The sequence below is a fragment of the Lupinus angustifolius genome, unplaced genomic scaffold (genome assembly GCF_001865875.1).
Source record: "Lupinus angustifolius cultivar Tanjil unplaced genomic scaffold, LupAngTanjil_v1.0 Scaffold_156_4, whole genome shotgun sequence".
NCBI classification, from domain to species: domain Eukaryota; kingdom Viridiplantae; phylum Streptophyta; class Magnoliopsida; order Fabales; family Fabaceae; genus Lupinus; species Lupinus angustifolius.
Genome location: NW_017726078.1, coordinates 12,261 through 39,829, shown reverse-complemented (window position 1 = coordinate 39,829; position 27,569 = coordinate 12,261). Strand labels below are relative to the sequence as shown.

General features: G+C 34.8%; 2 protein-coding genes across 3 annotated transcripts; both read right to left on the bottom strand.

The window, feature by feature from the left end:
* Positions 1-5,201: 5,201 nt before the first annotated feature.
* On the bottom strand, positions 5,202-7,916 carry LOC109340286 (phospholipid-transporting ATPase 2-like). Of its 2 annotated transcripts, XR_002106772.1 has the most exons (6): positions 7,226-7,916; positions 6,930-6,981; positions 6,559-6,686; positions 6,125-6,275; positions 5,355-5,797; positions 5,202-5,319 (listed from the first exon to the last, which is right to left on the bottom strand). XR_002106772.1 is itself a non-coding variant. In XM_019577937.1 (5 exons), the coding sequence occupies exons 1-5, from the start codon at positions 7,342-7,344 to the stop codon at positions 5,468-5,470; spliced, it is 780 nt and encodes a 259-aa protein (XP_019433482.1). In that variant the 5' UTR covers positions 7,345-7,916; the 3' UTR covers positions 5,329-5,467. The 2 variants fall into 2 exon arrangements, 1 of the variants encoding a protein (XP_019433482.1); XM_019577937.1 differs by lacking the exon at positions 5,202-5,319 and having other exon boundaries at positions 5,329-5,797.
* Positions 7,917-14,283: 6,367 nt separating this feature from the next.
* Positions 14,284-19,380, bottom strand: LOC109340288 (MAP3K epsilon protein kinase 1-like). The gene is made up of 7 exons (XM_019577940.1): positions 19,201-19,380; positions 17,887-18,021; positions 17,212-17,232; positions 16,617-16,690; positions 16,238-16,328; positions 16,064-16,147; positions 14,284-14,747 (listed from the first exon to the last, which is right to left on the bottom strand). The coding sequence occupies exons 1-7, from the start codon at positions 19,258-19,260 to the stop codon at positions 14,556-14,558; spliced, it is 657 nt and encodes a 218-aa protein (XP_019433485.1). The 5' UTR covers positions 19,261-19,380; the 3' UTR covers positions 14,284-14,555.
* Between the last annotated feature and the right edge of the window lie 8,189 nt (positions 19,381-27,569).

Sequence of the window (27,569 nt, the reverse complement as noted above, 5' to 3'; positions counted from 1 at the left end):
CATAATTCTCTCCCTCTTCGAGTTTTTGGGTGTTTTGCCTAGGTTCACAATAACTCTCCTAATCCTAGTAAACTTGAACTCAAGGCATATAAGTGTGTTTTCCTAGGTTATTCTACTTCACAAAAGGGGTATTGTTGCTATCATCCTTCCTCAAAAAGGTTTTTTGTTTCTAGTGATGTATCTTTAGGGAAGACCAATTTCTTTATCCCAAGCTGCTCTCTAGAGGGAGATATTATTAGGAGACCACCCTTGGGATCCAATACTCCCAAGTGAATTTGTTAGTCCTATAATCTTACCTGAACTTGATATTCATATCTCTATCACACCTCTAAATCAAACAAAAACAGTCCCAAATTTACCTCTAAATCAAACAAAAACAGTCCCAAACTCACCTATAAATTAAACTAAAGCAATCCCAAACTCTCCTCTCACTCAAATACAAATCGGTCAAAAATCAGGGGAACCATCTCATGTATATAAACCACCTGTGAGACATGTTTTCACACGTAGCATGTTTAAAACTCTCAATCAAAGCCATGAATCTGAACCAGTGGTAGATTCTCTAGTGGTAATAGAACCAAATGTGGTTGAATAAATTGAAGAAGAAATTAATAACTTAGATCTTCCTATTTTTGTTAGAAAAGGGGTAAGAGCCTATACAAAACACCTTATTTCTAATCATATCAGATTCTCACATTTATCAAGAAGTTACAAGGCCTTTATTTTGAAAATAGATGAAATTCAAGTGCCATGCAATATTCTTGATGCTTTACAAAGTGCAGAATGGAAGAAATGACAACATTGAAGGAAAATCAAACATGGGAGATGGCGGACTTGCCCGATGGGAAGAAGATAGTTGGAAGCAAATGGGTGTTCACAGTGAAGTACAAACCAGATGGTACTATGGAAAGATTTAAGGCTCAATTGATTGCTCAAGGGTACACTCAAACCTATGGAGTTGACTATAAAGAGACCTTTGCTCCATTAGCAAAATTGAATACATTACGAGTATTGTTGTCTTTAGCTGCGAACTTGGACTGGGAATTACACCAAATGGACATTAAGAATGCTTTCTTGAATGACACATTGGATGAGGAAGTTTATACGAGGATCCCTCCCATATTTGAGGCACATGTAGAACCAGGAAAGATCTGTAAACTTAATAAATCTCTGTATGGTCTAAAATAGTCTTCTAGAGCATGGTTTACTAGATTTAGCTCATTTATGAAGAAGTTGGGATACAAGTAGGGAGAAGAAGATCACAACTTATTTGTTAAAAGTGATGCTAATAGGAAACAAGTTATTTTGATTGTATATGTGGATGACATGGTAATTACAGGTGATAACAATACATGGATTATGTCTCTAAAAACACACCTACAGTTAGAATTCCAAATAAAGGATATTGGTACTTTGAAATATTTCTTGGGAATGGAGTTCGCTAGGAGTAAACAAGGGACCTTTATCTCTCCAAAAAACATGTTCTAGATTTATTGAAAGAAACTAGAAAGTTGGGGTGTAGACCCGCTACTGTGCCTTTAGAGAGAAATTGGAAGCAGAAGATTTCAAATGATGATCCTCCAAGGGATAAGGAGGCCTATCAACACTTAGTTGGAAACCTTATCTATCAATCCTTAAATCGTCCAAATATTGTCTTTAGTGTGAGCTTGATAAGTTGGTTCATGCATGCTCCCATAAAAAGGCATATGGATGTAGCAAACCAGATTTTGAGGTACCTAAAGGGATGTCCAGGTAATGGGTTGTTGTTTAAAAAAAATAACAATGAAGAAATAGTGGGATACTCTGATGCAGATTGGGCAGGAGATATAGATGACAACAAGTCTAGAACTGGATATTGCACTAAATTTTGGGGAAATCAAGTCACTTGGAGAAGCAAGAAACAAAAAGTTGTTGCAAGAAGTAGCGCAGAAGTCGAGTTTCATGCATTGGCTAAAGGAATTTGTGAGGTCATTTGGATTGAAAGACTAATGGCAGATTTAAACACATCTTTCACCTCTCCTATGAAACTTTACAGTGACAGTAAATCAGCTATAAGTATAGTACATAATCCAGTTCAACATGATAGAATGAAACATGTCAGGATTGATAGACATTTCCTCAAGTCAGAACTAGATAGTGGAACTATATTTTTGTCATATGTTCTCACAACGGCTCAAGAAGCTGACATTCTTACAAAAGCTTTATCTAAACCAAGCTTTGAGTCATGCATGTGCAAGCTGGGAATGATTGACATCTATTCACTAGCTTGAGGGGGGTGTTGGACAAACAAAATCCCAATTATATGGGATTAGTTTGGATTTAAATCAATTACACTTATGATTATTAGTTTCTTGTTTATTAGCTATGAATATTGTGTACTGAGTGTTATGGCAGTTTTTAATATTAGCTAATTTTTAGAGATTTTGATTTTATTCCCTCCTTGTATATATTGCAACCTCTCATATGAGATTTGTACAGAATAAGATACAATCTTTCACATATTTTTTTAGATACATACCATTTAATCAAACCAATTACCATAAAGTTACCTAATGGGTCTACTATAATTGCCAAACATTCTGAAACTATCACTCTTTCTACTGATCTTATCTTGTACATTGTGTTATACATACCTGATTTCCGGTATAACTTGATTGCCATTCATAAACTCACCAACTCATTGAATTGCATATTGATCTTTGATAGTTCTTATTGCCTTGTATAGGACATGATTACCTTAAAGATGATTGGACATGTTGAAATATTAAATGGATTGTATGTCCTCAAAATGATTCCAAGGCTCACCAATTATGTTTCACACATTGTAAACATTGTAATTTATAGAAAGAACAATAAATTTCATTTGATTTGTGGTACTCTAGACTAGGACATCCTTCCAATGTTGTTTTATATGATATTGCTAAGAATTTCTCTTTCGTTCAGTTTCATTCCTCTGGCGTTTAAAATTTTTGTCACATGGCCAAAGTGGCAAGATTGCCCTTCCCAAAGGTCATGCATAAAAGCAAACATGCATTTGATATTTTCCATATGGACATATGGGACCCATTGCTTATCCTTCTATACATGGTTATAGGTATTTTCTTATTGTTATTTATGATTTTAGTAGACATACTTGGCTCTTTTTAATGAGATCCAATGTTCAGACTCACACTCTTGTTCAAAATTTTGTCAAGCTTGTGCGGAAAGAATTTGACAAAATCATTAAGATCCTAAAAATTGATAATTATATTGAATTTGCCATGCATTCCTGTTACAAAAACTTAGGTATGATTTATCAAACAAGTTATGCTGCTACACCACAACATAACTTAATGGTTGAAAGAAATCATAGACATTTATTGAATGTCACTAGATCTATTCTCTTTCAATCACATATGCCTAAAAGTTATTAGTGTTATCATGTTAAGCATGCCACCTACCTAATCAACAGATTACCTGGTGTTATTCTATGAAATAAATCCTCTTTTTCCCTCTTAAACAATGAAGAACCTTCCCTTGTTGATTTAAACGTTTTTGGCATTCTTTGTTTGGCATGCACTCTTAACCATCAAAGGACCAAACTTGACTTGAGGGCAAGGAAGTGTATCTTTTTAGGTTTCCAATCTGGAACAAAAAGACTTCATTTTGCTGATTTAAGAACTACATAAATCTTTCTCTCTAGGGATGTAGTCTTTCTTGAACACATCTTTCCCTATGAAGATGTGATCAATATCTCGTCTCCTCTTTAAAATGGACATAATACCTCAAATTTCACTCTTAACTTCCTTGTTTATTATGACCCTGACAATACTTCCCTTCCTACCAACAACAATTCATCCACAACTAACAATCCATCACCTCATCCTCTCATCTAGACCTCTTCACCAAACCTTCAAACTAATACATCTATCTTCTAATCTCGTTCACCTTTGCCACTTAGAAGATCCACTAGATATCGGCATCCACTTTCCTAACTTCAAGACTTTCACAGTGACATTCCTACCAACTCATCTTTATCCTTAGCTCAAGGCATTGTTCACCCTTTATCTTATGTTTTGTCCTACCACTCCTTATCCCTAGACATCTTCATCATACCTTATATATATCCATTGACATTGAAAACAATACCTACAATCAAGCTGTTAAGTCACAATTTTATATTGAAGCAATGTAAAATGAACTCAAGGCTCAAGAATTGATTCAAAATTGGACCATAGAGGATCTTCCCCCTAACAAAGTTGCTATTGGAGTAAAGTGGGTATACAAAATTAAGTATAATACTAAATGTAGCATTGAATGATATAAAGTCAAACTTGTTGTCAAAGGCTATATTGAAATAGAAGACCTAGATCACTTTGATACTTGTACTCCTGTAGTTAAACTCGCTACTGTGAGACTTCTATTAACTATTGTCTCTTGCAACAATGGTCTTTTCATCAACTCGGCATTAATAATGACTTCTTCATGGTGACCTTGATGGAGAGGTCTACATGACTATTCCCCCCGGTGTTGTTGGATTTAAGCCAAACTAGTTTTATGGATTAAAACAAGCTAGCGGACAATGGTACATAAAACTATTATCAACTGTATTCTCTTTAGGATATAAGAAATCTCAACATGATCATTCCCTTTTTAACTAAATTCATTGATTTAGTTATATATGTTGATGAGTTAATATTAGGTAGGACACCTACCTCAAAAATCTCTTCTGTAAAACATCATCTTAATCATTTTTTCAAAATCAAGTATCTAGGTCCTTAAATACTTTCTTGGGTTAGAAGTTGCAAGGTCCAACAAAAGCATTGCACATTATCAAAGGAAGTATGCCTTAGGTATTCTCTCAAGCATTGGATTCCTTTCTTCCAAACTTGCATCTACTCCTATGGTTAGAACTAACAAGCATCATCAACGAGATAGTACACCTTACCTAAATCCAACATCATATTGAAGATTAATTGACATGCAGCTTTATTTAACAAATAAAAACCCAACATAAGCTATACACTACATCAACTTAGCCACTTTATGGCATCTTCCACAAGCACTCATCATAAAGCTTTAACAAGAGTGTTGAGATATATCAAGGCTTGTCGAAGACAAGAGTGTTGAGATATATCTCCCACGATCACTCACAATACAAATTTTTGAGAAAAAACAACAATCAAACTTTAGTCTAACTAGGTGGAGCAATTTGTGAGAAATCATTTTAGTATTACTTCATTTCAATAGTTATATAATAACACTTTAGAGGAGCTGTTAACAAAATAAACTAAAGTACTACGATAAAGTTCCCAACATAGCGGGTGAAATAAAATACACCTGGTAAGAAAAAAGAAACTGTAACAAAAATATACATTCAATGGGACAATAAATATTCCTTGTGACAACTAACTACATGTTTTGTTAGATCAACAGAAGGTATATACTACAAGGCTGTGGCTTCCATAACTCCAACTTCTTGTTGATTTCAGTTGTCTTTTCGTGTGTGCCTAGACAGCGATAATCTTGACTGTGACTGAAAGAAATCAAATGGTGTTCCTGCTCCAAAAGATCTTGTGGAATTCGGAGAATCCGATAGAAGAGGTTCGGACACAGGGTTTCTGTCTTCGGGTTGTGTTATTGACAAGGTAGAAACTTCTTTCTCTATAGATCTAGGCTGAGGCTCGATGGTGCCAAAAGACAAGATTGGCCCACCCAGACGTTCAGCCTGCTGAAGTGTATTGATTTTGCTCGGTCTATATGTGTATCGGAAGTACTTGATGGCTAGAACTGGACCCATCCCGGCTGCAACCATGAGCTGTATGGAATCACAGTTTCCATCAAAGCATAATCAAAATCAATACAATACACAATATTTGGCAAGAAGAAAATGTGAAAAATAAGACAGTTTGGCTCCTCTCTAGGGCCATGTGATCTATGTTAACTTATTTCATGTTAAGCGGAAAAACAAATATTTGAGTATCAGGAAAATGATACTGAATGTAAATAGGACCATATTTCAGCAGATTGTGAAACCTTCTAAGCTAACAGGAAAGGATAGATATCCTATAAGAGGAGCTTGTCTTTGTAAAGAAAAAAAGAAAAAGAACTGTCCAGAGGATGCAAAAGATACAAAGGTACTTACAAAAACTGCTATCCAATATGATGGTTGTCGACACAACCGAAACATAATCGTATACATCCCGGATGAAGGAAGAGCACTGAATATCCAGTTGATGACATAGAAGAAAGCCAAATTGCCCCATATAGCAACAAGTTGCAATATAGTAAAGGAACTGCATGAATCAAACATAAACAACATAAGTCGGACAACTAAACCAAGAGAAACTTTTCCAGAAAGCAGAAGAAAGCTTCTTTTAAACCACAATGATTCTTCTCCCAATGGCCATACAAACCAATGAAACATAAAATAAACACATGGATGGGTGAAGGCACATGAACGGTTTTTTATATCTACAAAAAACTATACACATTAGGTAGCTCTTTGAATTCAATTTTAAATGCAAAGTTAAATTATGATAAGCAACTGCATCAACAGCTTCTGATATTAAAGCTTACTTGGTTTCCATTGTTACTACAAAAGCCTGCAACCATATACAACCGGAGAGGGCAACCATTGATATCTCTTCCATTTCACTTTTATCATAGGCATAAGCATGTATACTTATTACAAATACAACTATTGCCTGTAAATCACAATCAATACCAATAAGAAATGATCAGACATAAAAAGTTTCTGAAACTATTTAATTGACATTTTTAGAGCAAATGGAACTTAAGATGCTTTTTTTCTACCAGGAACATCACCAGTACTCATGAGTCATGGTGATAAGCTTCCTATGAACTCATCATCTCGGTAATTAATAAATAATTAGCTGTTGTCATTTGTCAATAAAAGTACTAAAACTAAGCTCAGAAACAACACTTACGTGGAAGAGAGATCGCCCAAACCATCCAGCAAACGTACTAGGATTTAGAAGCCTGATCCAATACTTAAAAAGTCAATTTAATGGTTACCATTGAAGTGGTTACTCAGTGCAAGTTAAAAATTTCTACATTTTAGAAAAGCTTATTTACAAATAAATTTGATTTTGTTATAAAAAGTGGCAATCAAACCAAGATCAAAAAAATTGTTCCATTTTAGAGCACTAAAAGTTATGCAAAAAAAAAAGACGACTTGATAGCATTTTAAAACAGCAAGGCAAATAGAAGAATAATGACAAACCTCCCGGCTTGACAATAAAATAAAATTTGAGGATGCTGCATCACAGTTTCCTCACTAAGATCTTTGTCAAGCACACTGACTAGAACTGGAATACTGGTGTAGAAAACATTATAAGCCATCAAACTAACAGAATTGAAGAGGCTGGTTCCAGAGACACCTGAAATAAATGAAAAACTGAAAATACACTAATCAGTACCTTAAATTTGAGAATAGAAAGAAAATGGAATGCACCTCTTGCAGTGAGAGTCATGATCATTAGGAGTGTTAGACTGCACATTATATGTGATAAGCTGTAATAATTGAATAGGAATATCAATAATTGATTAGCTATTATTGTATTTCAATATTGTATCCATTTCATGTAATATAAATATGAGATATGTTATCTGGTTAGACATACAATACACTTAACCCAATTCCTAGTTACCACATGGTATCAATAGAATTAGATCCTCTTTTTCTCTCACCGTGTTGCAAACACAGTAGGCCCTAATTCCAATATAGCCCAACACCGCACACCTCCTTTGCTGGTGTGCCTCCGTGATCCCAACCAGGCAACGACAGCAATCATAACCCCAGTGCCGCCACCTCTTCCGTCACTGAACATGCCTCCACACGTCTATCCTTTCTTGACGCTTGAGCTCCACCCACTCACTCTTCAGGCGACCTCTCCAACCTTCAGCGCACAAGCCCATACTGTCCACAACCCAAAAACAGTAGCTGATCCCGCCACTACCGCTGTTATTTTCACCAGTGTTACTGAAGGATGCAGTTACATCCAGTTACTGCCGCTACCGCTGTTATTTTCACCAATGTTGCTCTCATTCCATGTGATAAACTCCCTGGATTGGCCAACTATACCACTTCAGCAGCCATGTCCAGCTTTTCACCAATGTTACTCTCCTTCCATGTGATAAACTCCCTGGATAGGCCAACTATGCCACTTCGGCAGCCACTGTCCAGCTTTGGTTCGCAGCCTCACAGGGCATGGAGGTGCAGAACAACTGTTCAAGCAACTCAAGGATGTACCAACAAAGGACAATTCTAGTTGGAAACAGATTGGTGCCTCCTTATGTGGTGCTTTCTGGTACTCTCTTGATGCCAAATTGCCTGTTCAGTACCGTGCCTTCCAGACATGTTATGAGGTTTATAACTAAGCCAAAAAGGTATATTCCAATGACGTTAACATCACTACACCCTTCTTTCAAATCATTAACCATGAAGAAAAATAAAATGGACATGGAAACATGCATGGGTAAGCCTGATAGTTTTGTTGCTGAATTTGAGGCCCTCATGCCTTTCACTAATAATGATGTCTTCCTCTTGAACTTGATTCCGTAAGCAATTAGATTTTACTAGCCCTACAGTACCATATTATACTGTCGGTGGACAATTGACGACTTTCTTAGTCCGTACAACACATCATTCAACCGCTTCGGCATGCAGGAAGAGGTGGTGGTCACTGTGGCAATTGATCTCATCCACGTTGCACTTATTGCAATCAGTTTCCCAGGTCACTCCTCATATTCCATCGGAGGATGTGGAAATTTTCGCTACTCAGTATAATGAATATATTCAACTGAAAGCTGCCATGCAATCCTCTGCACCAGTCACTTCGGTTGCTCATACAAGTAATCATGTAGCCTTTGTCTCTCAATGTTTCTCTCTTGGCCAGTAGATTCTTGGTTCTGGTGCATCAGATCATATGTCTAGTAATAAATTTGTGTTCACCTTTGTATCTTATGTGGACAACTTACCTTCTGTTACTCTCTTTGGGCATTGGTCACATTAATCATCTTCTATCACATTCTTTTTGTACCTTCTGCCCATTTAATCTCATTTATATTAGCAAACTTACTCATACATTGCCCTATTTGTCATATTTGCTAATAATTTTGTTTTCAGGGTCGGTGACCTGGATAGACAATTGGAGCAGGTCATGAGTCCCGAGTGTTGTATCAACTGGCCTCATCTACAGCATGCATTTCTTTGGAGTCACTGGATATCCTTCATCAGCAGCTACGTCATCCCAGTCTTCAAAAACTTCAGCTTACGATTCCTGGTCTGCAACCTATGTTGCATGAGTACTTCAAAGAAGGTAATGTACCAGTATCGGGTATGTACTGGATATCGGTAGTTATCGGTACTCATTTGATGTAAATTGTTTCGCATTGTGTTTTCTCTTAAGTGTGAACCTTTCCTGATAGAATAAATATGAGAGTTGTGTCTCCTTTTGTTACATTCTGATATTTGGGGTCCAAGTTGTATCACTTCTACTTTGGGTTACCAATATATTGTTACATTGACTAACGATTACTCTATATTCTTGGTTATTTTTATTGAAGAATAGAAGTGCAATTTTGTCTGCTTTACAATGTTTCTACTTTGAAATTCGCACTCATTTTTATTAGAGCAGTTCAATTTAACTAATTTGTAACTGTTTTGATTAAAATATATCTAGTCTTCTTTTATTCCTTCAATGTATCTGGTCCATCTTTATGACCATATTCATTACCAGTTGGTTTTCTGGTTTGCTATAAGTAAAGAGCACATGCTCCTTTTGTAATTAACAATTAAGAATAACAAATAGAAAAGCATATTATATCTTTCTCTCTCTCTTTGCATTTTCCCTTTTCTCTCTCTCTCCCTTTTTCTCTCTCTTCTTCACGAGAACTTCTTCTTCTCCTGATTTCTCTTCGGTTCACACTTCTTCCTCTTATCCTCTCATTCTACAAAAGCAAACATGGTATCATGAGCTTATAGATCCGAAATCACCATGAATTTTCCGCCGGAATCAACACCACTGTCTCTCTCTCCTCGCCCTACCGCGCCGCTGTTCCTCCGTCAACAGTAACATTTTCTCAAGTAATTTTAGCCAAGCTTTCTGAGAAGAATTATTTGATATGGAAGCAACAAGTTGAAGCAGTTCTTGTTTCACATCGGCTTGAAAGGTATGTTGTTAATCCTCAAGTTCCTCTCCGATTTCTTTCTGAAGAAGACCGTGAGTTTGGAAGAATGAATCCAGCCTTTCTTCAGCGGGAGGAGCAAGACCAGCATCTTGTTTCGTGGCTCCTTCAGTCTCTGTCGGAATCGGTTCAGTCCTGTGTCTTAGGGCTCCGACACGCATGGCAGATTTGGGATGAGATTCATACGTTTTTTTACTCTTTGACTCGTGCTCGTAGTCAACTTCTTCTCTCGGAGCTTCGCACCATCAAGAAAGGAACTCACACCGTGACTGAGTTTGTGTTTCGGATTAAGGCACTGATTCACTCGCTAGCTGCTGTTGGTGAGGTAATCTCTGGTCGAGAACAAGTTCGTTTAATTCTTGAAGGCATTCTCTCTGAATACAAATCGTTTGTCACCTCAATCAACAATAGAGCAGAGGTATTTACGTTTATTCAACTTGAATCTCTGTTAATGGCTCATGAGACTTATCTTGAGCGTATTCATCCTTCAACACAAGAAGTTTTTTCTGTGAATGTTGCTCGGTCATCTCCCAAGTTCTCTGCTGCTGGCCAGCATCAGTCTCGGCACAGTTTTTACAATAACAATTCTGGTTTTCCTACACAAGCGGGGACAGAACCTGCAGGGACAGCAGAGATGTACCAGTCTGTAGTTCCTCCTTTTGGTCGAGGTCGTGGGAGTTACTTTGGCCGTGGCAGGGGAGGTCGTTTTGGACGTGGTAGAGGCGGCTTTGTTCGCTGTCAACTTTGCTACAAGTCTGGTCATGAGGCTCTTCAATGCTGGTACAGGTTTGATTTAGTAATGCAGTCACAACTGTCTCCTTCTTCTGCTCAGTTTGCTCCACCAGTTTTTGCACAGTATGCTCCGCCGGTTTCTGCTCAATTTTCTCCGCCATATTCTGCTCCAGTTATGCACCCCTATGCACATTCTCAGTTTCAGCATCAGCCTACAAGGCATTATAACAACAATGCCTCTCCTATGGCTCATCTAGGATTTCATCAACCTTATGTTTTGGGACCGGCACCTATGTCTCTTGCTCATTCATATGCTGATTCATTCCATCCTACACAATGACAACCTAGTCCTCATCACCTTCCTGTTACGGTTGAACCGCAAGCATACAATTCCCAACTGTGGTGCCCTGACTCTAGAGCTACACATCACATTACCTCAGATTCTTCTAATTTGATGCACTTTGTTGGCCTTCTTGGATCGGACAATATTTTTATGAGTAATGGTTCTGGTGCTCCTATTACAGGTATTGGGGACTCTGAGTTTAACTCCCCTTATTGTTAAGGAAAATCCACGTAGGAGAAATGAGAGAAGAAGAAAGAATACGTAACTTTTGAGAGAGAATTTTGAGAGAAAGTGTAACTGCTCTTTCTTTGCAGTTACAGAATTTGTTATTATAAAACTGAGTTTGTTACAAGAAAGAGTGCCACTATTTATAGTGAGCACATGTAGCAGAAATAATAAAAGAAAGAATTACAAGCCCAAGCCCAAACCAAACTATGGCAATTAACAAAACTAACACACTGTTATTATAAATAACAGTGTGCTCTAATACAACCCCCCAGAAACCAAAGGTGGATCAGTTGTGCAGACTTGTAGTTGCCTTCTGAGAGTGATGAATCTAGTAGGTGAAAGGGGCTTGGTAAGAACATCAGCAGTTTGAAAGTTGGTTGGGATGTGCTTAACTTGTATTGATTTGTTTTGAACCTTTTCTCTAACAAAGAACAAGTCAAGTTCAATGTGCTTTGTTCTTTGATGGAGAATAGGGTTATGTGCCATGGCCACTGTACTAAGATTATCACAAAGCAGCAGGGGTGCAGTGTAGGAAAACTGTAATTCAGTGAAGAGAGACTGCACCCAAAGAAACTCCTGAGCAAGCAAAGCCAAGCTTCTGTATTCAGCCTCAGTGCTGGATCTGGAGACAGTTTGCTGCTTCTTAGACCACCAAGTGACCAAATTAGGTCCCACAAATAAACAAGCACCTGATGTGGATTTCCTATCATCACAATCTGATGCCCAATCAGCATCACAGAAACCCTTAAGAACCAAGGGAGAGGATGAGGATGCTGGCTGCAAATGTAGACCATGGCATTGAGTACCATTCAGATATCTTAGTATTCGTTTTACAGCAGTCCAATGTTCCTCTAAAGGAGCAGAGAGAAATTGGCAGACCTTGTTGACTGAATATGCTATGTCAGGTCTAGTTATAGTAGCATACTGAAGAGCACCTACAATAGACCTGTATAAGGAAGGATTTTCAACATAATTGGACCCATCCTTTGTTAGCTTGCAATTAGAAACCATAGGGGAAGTCACAGATTTAGCTCCAGTCATGTTGGCTCTTTCAATAAGGTCCCTTATGTACTTAGATTGGGAAAGAAGAATAGATTTATCCTTAAGATATTTGACTTCAATTCCTAGAAAGTAATCAAGGGTACCTAGATCTTTTAAGGCAAAGGCACTGCTGAGATTGTTAATTAAAGCCTTGATATGTGGTAGAGATGAACCTGTGATAATAATATCATCCACATACACTAATGCAAATAACCTGTATGTAGTGGACTTATGAATAAAGAGAGAGTTATCACATTTGCTAGTACTAAACCCAAGTGTGAAGAGAGTACCTTTCAATTTCTCAAACCACTGCCTAGGGGCCTGCTTGAGCCCATATAATGACTTGTTCAGTCTGCAAACCAAAGATTGATTCTTGTCTTGAAAGCCCATAGGTTGTTGCATATAGACTTCCTCAGTAAGAATCCCATTAAGAAAGGCATTATTAACATCTAACTGCTGAAGTGTCCAGTTGTAGGTTAGAGCCAAAGTGAGTAAAATCCTTACAGTAATAGGTTTTACTACAGGTGAAAAGGTTTCATTGTAATCAACACCAAGTTTCTGATGAAACCCTTTTGCAACTAACCTAGCTTTATATTTATTAACTGAGCCATCTGGATTTTCCTTAACACGAAATACCCACTTACAACCAATAGCCTGTTTAGTAGGAGGCAGGGGAACAAGAGACCAAGTGCCTGAATTTATAAGAGCATCATATTCATCTTTCATGGCTGAAGCCCATACAGGATCAGCCAAGGCTGCTTTGGTTGAGGTAGGCTCAGTGTGAGCTAAGTAAGCTCTAGGGTAAATGGTTTTAAATATCCCCGACTTAGACCTAGTTTGCATAGGATGAGATGAACCAGGGACTGACACAGAATCATTAGGTGCAGGAAGGACATCTGGACTCTTTTGATGAGGAGAAGCAGTGGACATAGACTCACTGTTTTGACTGGACTCAATAGTAACATTATCATCAAGTTGTGGAGAAGAACTAGGAGACAAAGGATTAACAAAACTAGGAACAGAAGGAGAGGTATGTGTTTGTGAGGAGACATGACCAGGGGAGGGAATATAAGTGGGATTGTGAAAGACTAAGACTTGATCAGGGGAGAAATTGGACTGAGAGTTAGAAGAACTTGAGGAGGACCGAAGAGATGTAGCATAGGGAAAACTGTGTTCATTGAATAGAACATCTTTAGAAATGATGATTTTGCCTTCACTAGTTAAACACTTGTATCCTTTATGAGACATAGAGTAACCCAAAAAGGTGCATTCAGAAGACCTGAAATATAGTTTGTGTTTGTTGAAGGGCCTAAGGTTAGGGAAACAAGAACAACCAAAGACTCTTAAGAAGAGATAGTCAGGATTGGTGTTGAACAGCAGAGTGTGTGGGGATTTATGAGCTAATGCAGGAGATGGTAGCCTATTAATAAGGTGGACAGCTGTAAGAAAAGCATGATCCCAAAACTTTAGAGGTAAACAACCATGGGCAAGTAAGGCTAAACCAGTCTCCACAATATGCCTGTGTTTTCGTTCAACAGTTCCATTTTGATGGTGGGTATGAGGACACACTACCCTATGAGAGATGCCTAGCTGAGCCAGATAAGATGTAAAAGGTCTAAATTCCCCACCCCAATCACTTTGTACAGACTTAACAACCTTTTTAAACTGGGTTTTGACCATAGAAAGAAAATTATCAAACAAAGTGATAGTGTCTGATTTTAATACACAGCACACACTTCCTCTGAACTCTGATCTGGTTCGATAATTATGTGAAAGCATGAAACTCTGGTACTCTATAATAAAATAATTCAACAAGGCAATGATCAAAAGGCTAGCAGAGCAAACGGTTTCTAATGACAACACTGACTAAAAGGAAAGCACTAACTAGAAAGCAAGTTTATTAAGGCTTCTCTATATTTTGGCAGGAGAAACTTATAAATTAAAATAGAAAAGATAACAGAGCATAGTTAAATGGTATTTTGGGTATATAGTGAAACTTTGCATGCGAACCCATGAAATTCTAGTACACTACTACAAAGTAATTGAAACAAGGCAAGACCAAAAGTTTTCTAAACAAATACTTTAGCAATGGTGTATCGAGCACATATACCTCTGGGGCCATCCAATACGGTGTTCCAACAACTGAATTAGTATTAAGATCAGCATCTGTTAATTTTATCGCAACACCAAAATCAGCCAGTTTGACAAGACCCTGAAAACAGAGGTTAAGATGTAGTTCATAATAAGGCAAATTTTCTAGACCTACAGAACCAAAAAGAGAACGTAGCAAAAAAGAAGACCACAGAAAAAAATTTCAGTATCAAGGGTGATAGAAAACCCATACTGAAATATGCAATCTACACATATAAAGTTCTGATATTAAATTTGAATATCTAGTAGTCACAATAATGCTCCAAAATTACTTGAAAAGACCCTCTTTTCTTTAAATTTTCTTCTTTCTTATTATAAAAGAAATAATATTAGATGAGAAGATAAAAATACAAAGCAAGAGGATAAGGCATCCTCACAACAAAAACAAAAAGAATTAACTAAAACCTATGACAGAGCCATGACACAAAGTATGCCAGTCCTTCTGTGTGTCTACAATGGGCAGAGTCCCAAATGGACGCCAAAAGAGTAACATTATGCCAAACAAAGTCTAGAGTGAAAAAGGAGTTATTGAATATTCTATTGTTCCTCCCGGCCATATACACCAAAGAACCGAAAAAACACTGCACTGCCATAGATGTTTAGCTTCTTTCAAAAGCCAAAACCTCTACAATCAGTAAGGAGAAAATGATGCAAATCCATAGGGAATTCCACAAAGACTCTTCAAAGATCCAAAACAACCTATTCCAAGGAAATTTTACCATCAAGCAATGCCAAAAAATGAGACTAGTTTCTGAATATGAACCACATTATGCACATATCTGAGAAAACCGTTAAGAGGTCTGTGCTTCTTGATCATGATGACATACATGTTAATCTCGTTAAGAATTGCAGTCGGGACAAAAGCTTTATTTAACCTTAGAATGAGCTTTGGACATATCAAGATGAGTTTATCCAAAAGTAACCTATTTGTATTGTTATACTGTATTATGAACTGAAAAAATAATATTTACAAGTGAACAACTCCCAAGAAATCAAGGACCTAATTTCTTGAGTCGGGAAAATAAAAAAAGATTGATAGGGTCGTTAAAAAGTAGACTCTAACTCATAAGCCTCCTTATCATGCAAGATTAAGTTCAACATCGATTCACCCGCTAAAATATTTAATTACTCAATTAGGCTAAAGATTGACTTAAGATTAAGTTCAACATCGACCATCTATTACCTGAATTCATGATGCTTCATTTAGATTTAAATTGAACAGTTAAATCCAAACTCCTAATTGAAGGAGGGGATAACAAATGAAAACTCAAATCCATACAGATAAATAGTGATACATTCAATTTTCATAGATACAACCAGAAAAGTTTCCTAAAGGCAAAGACCTTATAGACAAAAACAAACATGGAGAAGACTTGCCTCTTTAGTTATCAAAATATTTGCACCCTTAATGTCTCTATGAATGACACCTTGTTCATGTAGATAAACCAAGCCTTCCAACACCTGTGTCATCATATAATTCATTTATTAAGGGGGAAAATAAAAATAGCTAAATCCAAGACAACTAGAATGAACAGTTTCACACCTACAAACCTGAGCAATATAAAGAGCAACCAAAGATTCTGGAAAAGGTCCAAATTTATTTGGCTTGATAATATCTGCAAGTGAACCATTCTCCATATATCTACCAAGTTGTAAACAGCATGTATCAAATATATTAATTCCTTTAAGTGCCCTCCAAAAGAGCGGGAGGCTCAGTGCACGAAGCTCCCACCTAGTGGGTCTCGGGAGGATAGGTGTATGCAGTCTTACCCTCTCAAGTAAAGAGGTTGTTTTCAGGATTTGAATTCATGACCTCCAGTTCACAAGGCAAACAACTTTACCATTGCGCCGAGGCTCACCCTTTACATTGCTCTTCAAAAGAGACTATAATTAAATCTTTAAAATTTAAAACACGGTTAAACTCACTCACTCCAGAACTATGTGCAGGTGAGTATTTGTCTTTGAGGATCCAAGATATTTTACAATGTTTTTGTGGTTCAAGTTCTGCAAATGGATAATCATTTACCAAAATAGCATCACATAATAGGTAAGTGCTAATTCCACAGGTCCTAATAATCCCATGTTCTTTATACTAGTTCCCAAGATTAAGCCTATAATTATTCATTGATAAAGATAAAGTAGAATACAGACACTAGACAGGTATAACAGTCTTCTAGTTTTATAAAAATAGAAGTTATTAAGATAAAGTAGACCAAAAATAAAAAGGGGATAAGAAATCCTCTTATAAACCCAAAAGATCATATAAGAATAAAACAAATGTAAAAAAGTGCATTAGCTCAACAGAGATCTCCAATCCCTTTGTAATTCATATTAGAAGAGCATGTATTTAAAAACAAGAACATGTATATGGGAAATTAATAGCTATATTAAACTCAGTTACAAATAATATGTTCCTTCCAGTATGCTTCCATGGAAAACTAGCAGTACCATGACAATTATTAAGCAAAAGAGAAATTCAACAATGTAGAACAGATACAACAACTCAGAACAAGAAAAAGAAGTACCTTTAATAAATCAATCTCTTGCTGAAAACATTAAGGCGTCCATCAAATGACAGAATAGTCAAAGCAAAAAGAGCATCCAATTAGTGAATGAATGAAGATATAAAAAACACAATATGCAGGCTTTAAAAGCTTGATCAATTTGTATACAGCTCCATCTAATGATTTCTTCTTTCTTAATATATTTCTTTTTCTATCCAAAAAAATGCAAGAACATAAAGATTTGGAGCAAGGGCTGGGTCTGACAGAAATAAAACTGAAGATTTCTTTTTGACACAGAATAAAAATAGAGATTGATAGAAATTTGATTGGAAAATAATCATGAGGCTTTAATTTCCAGTTTTATTAGGCTCTCAATTCATCACAGCAGTTGCCTTAGTTTGATACAAATATTCAATTCATAATTTATACTACTCAGGATTGTTGCTACTGATATTCGGGATGCCCAAAACTTCAGAGTCTTCAAATTTCATACAATTTTCCTTAACTGCATATAAACAGTTAAACACCACAGTAATCCAATTTTAACCCATACTCCCTTTAAAGATTCTTCGGAATAAAGAACTTAGAAAGAGAGAAAAACCACACTCTAAAGCATCGCTCTAAACATCATCATCACCACTCTATGTTTATAATGTAATAGTTAAAAATTAGAATCATAAAAAGCACATTTTATACCATGATAACACTAAGATCTTCCTGAGCAATATTCTCCAAAGACACTTGTTTAATTGCTACAAAATCTCCATTCTCTAGGTCTAAAGCTTTGTAAACTCGAGCATATGCCCCTTTCCCGATCTCATCTCCCAGCATCTGATCCAAATTTCACATGCAATAAAAAAAATCAATCATTCGAAACCCAAGCTACTAGCTATAAAAGAACCAAGCAACAGTCAAAATTCAAAAGCAAAACAAAACACGATAAACATACAAAAGGCAAAACAGAAAGAATCACTCAACTGACTTATGGCACACATTCATCATACATGAAAATTTATAATAAGCTTCATTATTACTAAATGTGACCCCGTGCACGAGGTTCCCACTTAGTGGGGTTTGGAGAGGGTAGATGTACGCAGCGTTACTATTTTCAGGACTATTATTCCAAAATCAAGCAACTGGTAACATACCAAATCCTTTTAGTCATCAGCATATAATTGAAAGTTACATCATACCCTACCCTATCCAAATCAATAAAACAGATGAGAGAAATGGACCATTCCTTCAAAGACTAGGAAAATGCATAACATCATTAAATTGTTTCTTTTCTTTTTTTTCCATCTATGAGCATTTCCATAATAAACTTAACTAGAGTCCATTCACCACATGTTCTAACATGAAATTGAAAAATTACAGCATATAATACATTCCATATTGCCAAGTGTCAAATAATTGGGGTATGTTACACGAATCGAACTTTTACCACTCAGTCAAAAGATTTATGGGGAATTTGTATCAACACCAAAAAATCACTACTCACTCATTGGTATGTATGGCTATTTACACATAGTACATTGGTTCTTAGGTGTATATAGAAATTCCCTAGATTTTACTAATGTAACCTTGTCATGATAAATTTCGTTTAATCATAAGGTTTGAGTTAATTTCATTTATCACTCCCCTAGCAAGATTCATCAGACGGCGTTTTCCTGTTGACCACAAGGAATTATCGATTTGTTTGCGAGTTGGTTTTAGAAAAATAATGGAGGCAGCGGAATGCTTAGAAGTCATGAAATATATTTATGATATAATCGCAACCACCATACTAAGTGTACGTTCTCGAGTTGAGTTTTGAAAGAGAAGAAAATGTTTGCTCTCGAGTCTTCTCTTTCTCCTCGTTCCCGTCCAAAATTCAAAATGCAAACAGACCCTAAACGAACGTAAAAATGATTCTAAATATAATATGATTGGCAGCATTTAGAATGCTGATTATTATGATTAAATTGTGAGAAATGATGAAGAAGAAGAAGAAAGGAAAAGGGGCGAGAGTACATATTTATTGTCGAGTGTCTTGGATTTAATGAAGGCAGAAGACGTCATTTGGCGAGACATCTCAGCGAAAAGCTACAACTCAATCGGACATAGGAAGATCAATATCGCCGGTTACCGGTGAGGTAGAAAGGGTAGGGACCACCGAGTCTCCGAATGGGGAGGTTTTATTTTCGCTCACATGTATTTAGCATAATAATGGGGGAAATATAGATTAGCATAATAAAATTAATTAAAATAATAACTGAAAAAAATAAACCCATGATTGAGGATGTTCTTTCTTAAAAAAAAGAATGTTTTTAAACTGTTTATATTTATCTATACTTATATATTTCTATATTTATACTACTTATAAAGAAAAAATTCAAAATAATCATTGTTCCATATTAATTGGTTAACTATTTCTTCTTTCTTATATTATAACTATCATTTTTTTAATGTAAAATATGAATCTTCAATTTAAAAAATTGAATATTATGTCAATCGAATAAATTTAACTGTGGATTACAAATATTTAACACAAAATATTATATTTGACATTTATGACAATTTGCAATTCTCTCATGTGTCCATTTCCTTAACTTTACATTGTTGTTGGTTCTTCAAATAGAAGTGAAATAGCATTAGAGAAAATAGAAATGCTACAGAAAAATGTAACTAAATGAAATGATAATCAATCTCCTTGAATACATTTATTCTTTTCAGGTTTCTCGTTGGGTTCAGATTACTCGAAACCCGACAGATTTGTGGATAATACCTTTATTTTCAACCTCGCTAAGTTCAGGTTCTGGATTTCGGGTTCAAAGTTAGGAAGTATAAATCCAACTTCGATTCGCCTTGTTGTCATTCCTAACTTCAATACATCCACTTCATTCTCCAATAAGGTTTTCCATTATTTCAGAATAGTTATAAGTGTTAAAATCTCGTGAATCTATCAAGTCTTTTTATATTCTAAATCTCATTAAGTATTATTCATTTACTAAGTCTATTTGAACTATAGAGTTAACTAAGTATTCTTTCAACATCAAACAGTATTGAACTCTAAGTCTCAAAATAATATTTTTAAGGTTATCTTTTACAACTCAATGTAGGTGAGAATATAAAAATTAAAGATCAACTAAGTCTAAAATTGAATTATAGAAAAATCATATGATCTATAACTTTTATACAAGATATATTTTCATTTTCTTTTGCTTAAATAACTTTTATACAAGATATATGAAATATGCATTTAAGCACTTGATCCTTAGAGTGTAGTAAATTTCTCATGATCGATATAGATCTTCAGAAACAATTTTCTTATATAGATGATCGTCTAGGTCTTTACAGAAGCTCTAACAATCTTCGAGAAGCATGTAATGCAAGGAATTTATTGTAATATGATCAATTCATTGTATCTGATTACTTCTTCTTAATGTTTATGAGAAATTTTGTTTACTTTAATAATAAATGGGTGTCTTTTGTGTAGTTAATGATTGTTCTCTGATTATTTCTTTGTGTGTGCTATTTTGTCTCCTTCGTTTGCAAATAGTCGTTGGATGTAATTATCAATAGATACGATAACTCATTGGACAAAATAGTCATTTGACACATTGACTTAACATTTCAATAAAGTTTTTCTAGGATATATAGCCTTGGACGAGTAGGAAAAACTTTTCCTTTGGATTTAAATGATCTATTAATGAAATTTATTCATTTGATTAAAGCTTGAGACTTGACTTACTTATTCAAAATAGATATATTTGATACATAAGTAGTAACTAATAAATCCTCCTTAAAATATCAAATAGAAGCCTCAAGGCACCATGTTCTATAGTCCTAAACTACGTTATTTAATAAATCCTTCTTATTTGTTGTGGGTCGAGAACTCCTTCTCCTTCTCCTTCTTCAAACTTCGATTAATATTTTTCATAAATAAATCTCTTATCAACCATAGAACAATATTCATTTTTAATGCCTACTCATATTATTGATCATTATACGAAGTTATGCCTATTCTGAGGGAGATGATAAGTTCACATCTATTTATTTCTATTTTATAATAATCATTCTTTCCCAAGGGAAACTCAACTTGTTCCTTACCCGGGATCCACTTAGACCAATCCTCTTAGCCTACCTTTTTTTAGAATCATTCATTTTCTACATTTTGCCTCCAGGGAAAAACTAAAAGATTGGTTTAAAATTCAATAATATGCAAATTTGACCGGGTCGGGCGTTTGGATCGGTCTAGTCATCAACTGTCATTGATAGCAACATCAGTTTGTACTGGTAACTGGATAATTGTTCAAACTGTTTTGAACCGCATAAAATCTGGTTCAAATGTGTTAAACTGATATAACCCAAGTGAACAAACCGAACAGTTCACATACAATCATGGAACAACAAAAAACACAATGGTGCTCAAGTGCAAAATGGGATTACACTTTATTTTTCTTTTATGCATATCTTCAATGGAACCAAACAAATTTAAAATAAAAATTAAAGAGAAAGAAAGAGTTGCTGGTAATTATTATCTTGGCTCCTGCATCTTCACCTTCAACCAATCTACACAATTAGGAACTTCAACAATGTTCAATAACATTGCTGCAAGGTGAAAACTGCCCAATGCTAAAATATGGCTAAACGAAGGAGAACTAGGCATTACTGCTATTAGGTTTTATTTATAAATGTATATAACTGGGTCGGGTCCTAACAGCTTGATACAATGTGACTTAAGGGCTACAAGCCCACAATAACAACACAATATATATAATTATATAATTATAAATTTATATATAATATTAATTAATATATTATTTCATCCGGTCTAATCAAACGGTTTTAACGATTAGACCTTTTATGAAACCTCCTCTGATTTGATCTATGGATTGACTTTCATAATATTGGTTTAAATAATTAATAATAACACCCAAATCTACTTTACTATGGTGCAAAAAAAAATAGTTAATTCCAAAAATATATTTAAATAATATTCAGTAGGGTTTCAACAATAACACAACTCAATTCTTTTAGAAGAAGTAATTCAATTAGTTAATAAGAAAGAATTAAAGTTATTTTTTCAATAGCATAATCCTTAATTCATGAGTCATCATATAGAAAAATTTGTGCTTTTTTTTTCCTAAAGCATATCATAAATTAATGTTATCATGGACATCTAAGCAAGGATGTAAATTGAGTACACACATACAATATATCATCATAAATCTTAAAAGGTCATACAAACACATAGTAAGTAGGTACACTTAATTAAATTTTAAGGCTTTGTTTGGGAGTGTAGTTTTGCGAGGGAAGGAAAAATATGACTTTAGAAAGTCTCCCCTTGTTTGAGAGTTGGATGAAGAAGATGAGAAGGTTTTTAGAGGATTTCTCAAACCCTTTAAAACCATTTATGTGTTTATTTTTATATTTCCCCTAATTTGGGGTTTTTTTTTTAAGAAAAATGTTAAAATGCCTAAATATTTTGAGTAAAATTATAAAAATATTATAACATTATCAGTAGTTTACTTTCCCCATTTAAATTTCATACTCCCAAATAAGGGAGATGACTGCCTTCATTTCTCACATCTTCCTCCCCCTTCCTTGTCCTTTGATCTTTTAAAGTTTGGTATGAGTCATGAAAGAATGATATTCTTGATAAATCAAGAAAAATGAGGAATGACAAGCTTAAAGAAAGAGAAGAATGAGAGAAAAAACTTCACATCATTCTCATTTTTTCTCAATTAATTTTGAAAGGGAGAGAATACAAGAGTTTATATAGTGAAAGATAAACCTAACTGACCTAAACTAATTGATTTAAAAAAGAAAACACGTTTATTTTAACATGCTCTTGCAAGCTGGAATATATCAAACATTCCAAGCTTGAAATGATTGTGTTGAACATCATACATACTCTAATACCTTCTCCTTCTAGTGGGTGAATCTTCATCTTCCAGTCTTGAAATCATAATGTGAAGTAATAACGACGTTTAACCAGCATTGGCAGAAGCAATTCCATCCACCGCTTAACCATTTACTTGACAAAAGCTTAATCATCTAATGCTTAACCGTCTACTTGACATAAGCAAACCAACCATAATAGATGAAAGAGATAAAAATGGATCTGAATCTTGATCCTGATATACAGTTTCAATGATGTAAAATTTACATACTACAATAATGTTGTGTGTTTAAAGAGATGAATAAAGAAAAATAGCGTATGAAGAAATAAATGTAATTGGGAGTTAAAAGATGAAGAATAAGAAAAGAAAGTTGAAATGTGGTTGGAACTACCATACTTCCATATGCTTCAAAATAGAGCCAATTTATTAAGAACCTTCCAAGTGTAATAGTTGATTTATATGCTTATATGAATGAAGACCAATAGGTCCAGCATAGCTGATATGACCTCCTCTTTTCATTAATACTAACTCATCAAAACTTTTAAAAAAATGTTGATGCTTGGTTGGTGAATTGTGCACAGTTTGCACAACAATGGTAACAACTCTAGCATCAAGGATATTGTTGGGGATGCTTGAAATATATATTGCATTAGTTTCACATTGCTTAATATGAGAATAGAGTAGAGAGACCAATGTTATATATTAGACTCAAGTCCCTTGTTGTAATGTGGACCAGATATAAGCACCAAATAAAAAAATATCATGGGTTGTTGGCCCAATGAGTGTGCTAGAGTTTGTAATCCTTATTCTCTAATAATATTTTGGTAGCCGCTCAACACTACCAGGGACGTAGATATAATTGGCCAAACCCCATTACTGAATTCTCTTGTCTTCTTCTCTTATATTTATTCTATGAACTTTATTTGATTGATTGTGGATAACACTGCGCAAAGATCGCTTGCATTGTACCAATAATTGGTATCAAAGTCAATTGGTAGATGGCTCTCAACCTAGACGCCAAATAATGGCTAAAGAGGATGAAGGCATGATGGCTAGACAAGGTGCTTCAAAAGTATTACACAAGGATAAAGTAGAGGAGTTGAATGAGAAGAAAACATGGCGGAACTGTGATGGAGGCAATATATGTTGATCCATAATCCCAGAAATTCATGTATTGGATTAGGATCAAGGTGGAAATAGGGACTCATGTGTTGAGTTTGGCCCTGAGACACATGCTAACAATATCTCTCAAGATATTGAGAGAATGATCTCATTTGAGATGAGAAGTGAAATATCATAATGGTCTATTTGGGATGTCATAGTAAAGAATACTAAATGTTATAGATCCATGAAAGCACATGAGTAGTGGCTGACTTTGATGTAGGTTGTAACATGGGTATTGGCTTTGATGCAAGGTTTAGCACATGCATTGCTAGATATGTAGGGTGTGACATGAGAATTGCCTTGGTTGCAAGGATGTGACACATGTATTGATTATTATTGACGCAAGGTGTGTGTTGCGGTATACTACTTATGGTGGAGTATAATAGTTCTTTTGAACTAGGATTGTATGAGTAGACAATTGTGGTAGCGGTTGAGGCATTTCAAGGAAGCTTCCTTGTTCAACTAGTTGAGTATTGAAGAAGATGGTTGTTGGCGAACTTTGGTGTAAAGGTTCCATAATATCGATAGACTTCCTAGCAATAGGTGTCTAGGCGACATGTTCCATTAGATGGTGATATGGGAAGGTGCACTAGAAGTTCGGAGAGCTAGGCTCTTAGTAATATGTGTATTGGTTCGGTTTGTGATTAACATCAACATTTGAGTTTGAATTAGTTATGGTGATTGGGATTAGGGACAAAGAATATTAGGCCTTAGATCCAAAATGTAATAATCATATATTAAAATAGGCAAATACTATAAAAAAATAAATGAAAAAGTTATATGTTATAACACTTTAATCATTTTGTTTAGAATGAAATAACACTTTTGTCTTTGAAATCAAAAGAAAAAGCAAGAAATCTCCTCTCCATGGAGGATCTTTGTTCCTTTCACTTGGGTCCTTAGAGGGGATAAGAATCACATATCTTTATTCCTATTCTATTTTGTGTCCACCCAATTAAAAAGTCTCATTTCATTAATTTTTTTTATAGGATCATAAATTAATATTTTTGTATTATTTTGTGAATTTTGATTAGTTAGGAATGATGATAATATTAATCCTAATATTTATAGCTCTCAATATCCACTAAAATATAAGAATAACAACCATCTGAAGTGTCTGAAGTACTAGAACATATATGTTATCCCACAAAATTTGATATTTTATGTGTTATTGCTTGTGATTGGTTAAAAATATATTGAAGTTAAAAATTTAATAATTAAATATTTCTTTGAACAATCACAAGTAATAACACATAAAGTGTAATGTTTTTTGGTACGCTTTACAAATTTTTGAAAACTCATGAAGGCTAAATGAAGTTAGCATCAATATCTGATCGCAATGATCATGTTTCCAAGAGGACCATTTACACCATGACTTGAAGAATTTAAAAAGACGAAGAAGAAAATGAAAATTTATCTATTCTATAGATTCTATCAACTGTTTATACTTGTAATTTCTAAGAAAACTATTTATACTTGAAAAATAGACACATCTTGAGAGAAACAGATCCATCATTTTACTCATTGAGAAAATGAGGTTTTTTGAAAAAGGCTTTTAAATTTGTAAGTTTTTATAAACACTATTTAACCCTCTATTATTTATAATTTATGGAAAGTGTACAAAATTATTATAAGTTACCTTTAATTAAATATGCATTTTCTTTCAAATTAATAATAATTATTTATAGCTAGTACCTAAGCTGGTGTTAATGATTTTTAAGAATAATATAATTTATTATTAATTATTTTGGAAACATGTTAATATTTATTTGGTTTAAAGAATTATTTAATGTTATCATTAAAATATGATAGTGAATTATTTTGCTAAATTACAAATGATAATTAATTAGATAGATATATTAATGGGATATGGGTCAAGTAAGAGTATCAATAAATATTAGAATTATGAGTTTTTGTTTGAGTATTAATTATATCAATTATATTAGTTAATTCTCTCACCCCCTCCTTCCTCAATTCCCACTTTGTGATAAAACCCTTTTTTCTACTCCACCAAAACCACTTGTAAAAGATAAGCATCTTCATGGTAGAAAGAATGGAAGATGAAGAACTTGAACCACAAGAAGAGAAAAATGAAAGTTGGAAAAAGAAGAAAAAGAGGAAAATGTGTATATATTTAATGATCATAATGAATTTTGTACAAAGCTTAATAGAAGTTTATATACTTATATTCTAACTCTAATTCTCTAACAATAGGAATAACTAACTTCCATCAACTAACTAACTTCTAAATATTGAAGTTTTAACTCACTTTCCAAAAATCAGATCAACCATGGTTAGATACATCAAATTTACTTGGGTGTTTGATGCTTAATGTGGACATGTTGCAGTCACTAACAAACATTTATATTTGTATGTTATATATTGCCTTCTCTATGTAAGTAGTTATACTTTTATTATGTTAAATTTTATGTTATATAATTGTGTTATGGCCATTATGTAATTAGCCAAAATATAAAATGATCTTAAGTAATTAATTTGGTGGCTAAGGGTATATGTGTCATGAAATAATAATAAGTGTAGATACCTTCAGACAATTTCTGATTTGATGAAGGGACTGAATCAGAATTATTGCAACTAAAGTAGTAACGACTACGGGGTTAGTTTTATGGGTTATGGTACCCATTTGAAGAGCAACAGGTTTTCAGGTGTAAAGTTAAGGAGAATAAGGTAGGATGAGGATAGTGTTATCCAACAAGGATATAACCCTATCAACTCATCCATTTGGTAGATAAGGCATAAGGCAACCATAAGGCTCCTCACTACAACACAACACACACTCTCAAGAACTAAGGCATTCACTCATTCCCCTCTAGAGGGAAACTAAGGAAAACCATTCGGCGCTCTATCATCTGGAAGATCATCTCACCCTCATACCTTCGAGATTCCGGAAATGGCTCAACAAGGTATGTTCTTCATCTTCACCATGAACTCATTTGAGGTTTCTTCGGTCTGGACCATGATTGTTCCATTTGGGTTTATGTATAGGCATAAACATTAGGTTATGGGAATAAAGCCATGGTCATAAGGACTTCCGTGTTTAACCTATGGATTTCGAATGGAGTAATTTCTCCAAGAAGTGGTATCAGAGCCACCCCAATTTGATTCATGAGTGAAATTAGGGTTCTTGCTTTTCTTCCCCAAATCTGGTTTGATTTAGGGTTTTGATGTTTCATTTATGCAATAAATCGATTGGGATAGACATTCATGCTTTTCATATGGAATCAAAAGGATTTCAAATGAATGAACATTTTTTTTCTGCTATTTTTTCTTGATTTTTGGATGATTTTTCGGAGAAAAATGATGCAGAAA

Coding starts and splice junctions, on each gene's coding strand:
- LOC109340286 (XM_019577937.1), bottom strand. CDS start 7,344: ATGGCTTATAATGTTTTCTACACCAGTATTCCAGTTCTAGTCAGTGTG. Junction 6,982..7,225: donor TTTTATTGTCAAGCCGGGAG/GTTTGTCATTAT, acceptor GTATTGGATCAG/GCTTCTAAATCCTAGTACGT. Junction 6,276..6,558: donor GTAGTAACAATGGAAACCAA/GTAAGCTTTAAT, acceptor TGATTCATGCAG/TTCCTTTACTATATTGCAAC.
- LOC109340288 (XM_019577940.1), bottom strand. CDS start 19,260: ATGTCTCGCCAAATGACGTCTTCTGCCTTCATTAAATCCAAGACACTC. Junction 18,022..19,200: donor AGACACTCGACAATAAATAT/GTACTCTCGCCC, acceptor AATTTGGATCAG/ATGCTGGGAGATGAGATCGG. Junction 14,748..16,063: donor ATATTTTGATAACTAAAGAG/GCAAGTCTTCTC, acceptor CTCTGTTTTCAG/GGTCTTGTCAAACTGGCTGA.